The sequence below is a fragment of the Dipodomys merriami genome, unplaced genomic scaffold (genome assembly GCF_024711535.1).
Source record: "Dipodomys merriami isolate MVZ:Mamm:240054 unplaced genomic scaffold, mDipMer1.0.p SCAF_1, whole genome shotgun sequence".
Classification (NCBI taxonomy): Eukaryota; Metazoa; Chordata; class Mammalia; order Rodentia; family Heteromyidae; genus Dipodomys; species Dipodomys merriami.
The window spans coordinates 138,656,216-138,658,826 of NW_027202270.1; the positions used below are offsets into that span (position 1 = coordinate 138,656,216).

Sequence of the window (2,611 nt, forward strand, 5' to 3'; positions counted from 1 at the left end):
AAGCAAAGAAAAGATGACACATGATCCCTAATTCATGATATTCTTGCTCTTTTATGTTAATAGCTCTCATAATTAACAGAGTTGGTCAATGGGACAAACAAAATTCAGCAGAACTGGGCTGGGATGTATAGCTCTATAATGAAATACATACTGGGCACGTTCAAGGCCTTGTTTCCAACTCCAGTATCACAAAGAAAAAAATAGTGATGTCATTTTTTTCATTAGGTTTGAATAGACTCTATCACTTTTGGTTATCTCTCTTTTTCCCCTTTATTCATCCCCCCCTTAACAAGGATACAATAAAAGCAATTTCAAAAAAAAAAAAGCAATTTCCATTTGAAGCAATTTTATAGCTGTTTGGTTTAAAAAAAATATTTGTTTGCTGAAATACCATAATCTTCTTCTTTCACTAGCCTCTGTTAGGCAAGAAAAATACACTTCCGTATCCTTCCAATAAATTACATTTAGCATCCATCGAAAAAGAAAAAAATCAAACTCCCTTTCTATTATCACTTCAGATAGGAATATGGACAAAAACACCAAGTCTCTAAAATGGTGTGTGATACCTACAAAAAACGAGTGCATAACTACAATCCCAACATTTGGGAGGAAGAGGACATAAGAGAATGACAAGTTCAAGGCCAGCCTGAGCTACATAGTGAGACTGTCTCAAGGAAGAAAAAAACAATACTATTAGGCTTCTATAATGTTTGTCCTCTTTCCCCTTTCCATGCTTTGCTCTTGATTATGTTTACTGTGTTTCAAGTCTTAACTATTCAATCCCATCTATATTGGATAAAGCAAAGGAAAATAGATATTAATTGGGAAAACAGTCCAATTAAATAATACCATTAAAACAATTATAACTATAGCTAACTACTCAATTTGCTTATATCTAAAGACAGTATAATTACTTTTTCTGAGAAACTATGGAATATAATAAATGTGCTCACTGTTACATAGCCCAAAGTTATTTTGTTGTTGTTGTATGTGCTAGTGTTCTCCTACTTGAGCCATACCCCCACTTCCTGCTTTTTGCTGATTAAGCTGAGATAAGAGTCTAGGAGATTTTTCTGCCAAAGCTGGCTTTGAACTGAGATCTACAGATCTCCTCGCCTCCTGAGTAGCTAGTATTACAGGTGTGAGCCACCAACGCCTGGTCCCAAGTATTTTTTAGAACTACCTTTATTTACCGTATTTGACCATAACTTGACAAGGGGCTGGGAAGGTGGCTTAGTGATAGAGGGCTTGCCTAGTATGCATGAAGCCCTGAGTACCACATACACATAAAAAACTCAAAACTGGCACTGTGGCTCAAGTGAAAGAGCGCTAGCCTTGAGCAAAAGAAGCTCAGGGACAGAGCCCAGGCGTGAGTTCAAGCCCCGGTACCGGTACACACACACGGAAAGCAGGAAGGCAGAAAGGAAGGAAGGGAGGGAGGGAGAGAAGGTGGAAGGGAGGGAAGGGAAGATAAGAACCATCCCTGACATATAATATGCACTCAACAAGACATCAGCTATTATATTATCTCCAAAAATAACAACCTATCCTCTTTCCTCCCTTAATTGAATCCGTCTGAACAAATGCATATACACACTTTTTTTTTTCCAAATTAACTCATAAAAAGATGAACGGCAGCAGGCTACACTCCTAATAATTTCAAGTTTTGATAGCACTTTCCCTCTTTTCAATACAAGCGTTTGGTATGAAATTAAACACATTCAAACACACACACCTTACACTTTCAACCAACAACATGCCCGGAAGCCCATAACGCACAGCCTAGAAATAAATAAACAGGTGAGGTCGTCACTGGCAGGAAGATGGGGTGACGGGAGGTGGGGAGGAGCCGACTGACACCCTTCACACCGCATGCCCCAGAGAGAACCGGCCCCTCCTAGCAGGCTAGAACCTCTCCGGGAAAGCCGCCACCGGTTCTCTGACGCTCCCGTCCCAGCCCTTCCCTCCCGGGCAGCACACGGAACCTCCCCGACTCCGCGGCCCGGGCCCGGGCGGAGGCCGAGCGCGCGCCCGCGCCCCGCGCCCCGCGCCCCGCGCCCCGCGCCCCGCGCCCCGCGCCTCTCCCCCAGCAGCCCGGCCGCCACTCACAGAGTGTGTCCGCACACGTTCACCATCAGCTTCAAGGAGGGGTTCCGGTATTTGGTGGTCTTACATCGCGGACAGCCCTGGTCGTCCATGGCGTCTCCGTCACGGCCGGCTCCCCACGACGTCCCTCCGCGACGGCCCACCTGCAACACACCAGCGACCCGACCCCAAGCAGGTTCCGACCAACAGGCGGCTGGTCCGTCGCAAAAGAGCGCCGACTAGAAACTAGGCGCGGCCACATCAGCGTTCCGGAGCGCTTTCTCAGGGCACCGGCCCCCAGGGCTTGGCCTTGGAATGGGAGGGTGCCTTTTCAAAGCATACGTTATGCACTCGTGGCGTTTTTCGACATAGTGCAGCACAATTAGGAAAATAGAGTCTATCATCTTATGTGTGGAAACATTCCTATGATTTCAAAGATCAATGCCCAAGGTGCCTACTCAATGACTTTGACCTAGTATTCTTCCTCTATCTCTCCCTCCCCCTCTCTCTCCTTTTTAAACTTTTC

General features: G+C 45.5%; 1 protein-coding gene across 1 annotated transcript in view; it reads right to left on the bottom strand.

Annotated features, from left to right (window-relative positions):
* Nucleotides 1–2,319, bottom strand: part of Mnat1 (MNAT1 component of CDK activating kinase) — a 131,903-nt gene extending 129,584 nt beyond the window's left edge. Inside the window, exon 1 of the mRNA XM_070032313.1 lies at nt 2,110–2,319. Within this exon, the coding sequence (XP_069888414.1) occupies nt 2,110–2,198 (89 nt within the window). The 5' untranslated portion in view covers nt 2,199–2,319. The remainder of the gene's footprint in view (nt 1–2,109) is intronic.
* Between the last annotated feature and the right edge of the window lie 292 nt (nt 2,320–2,611).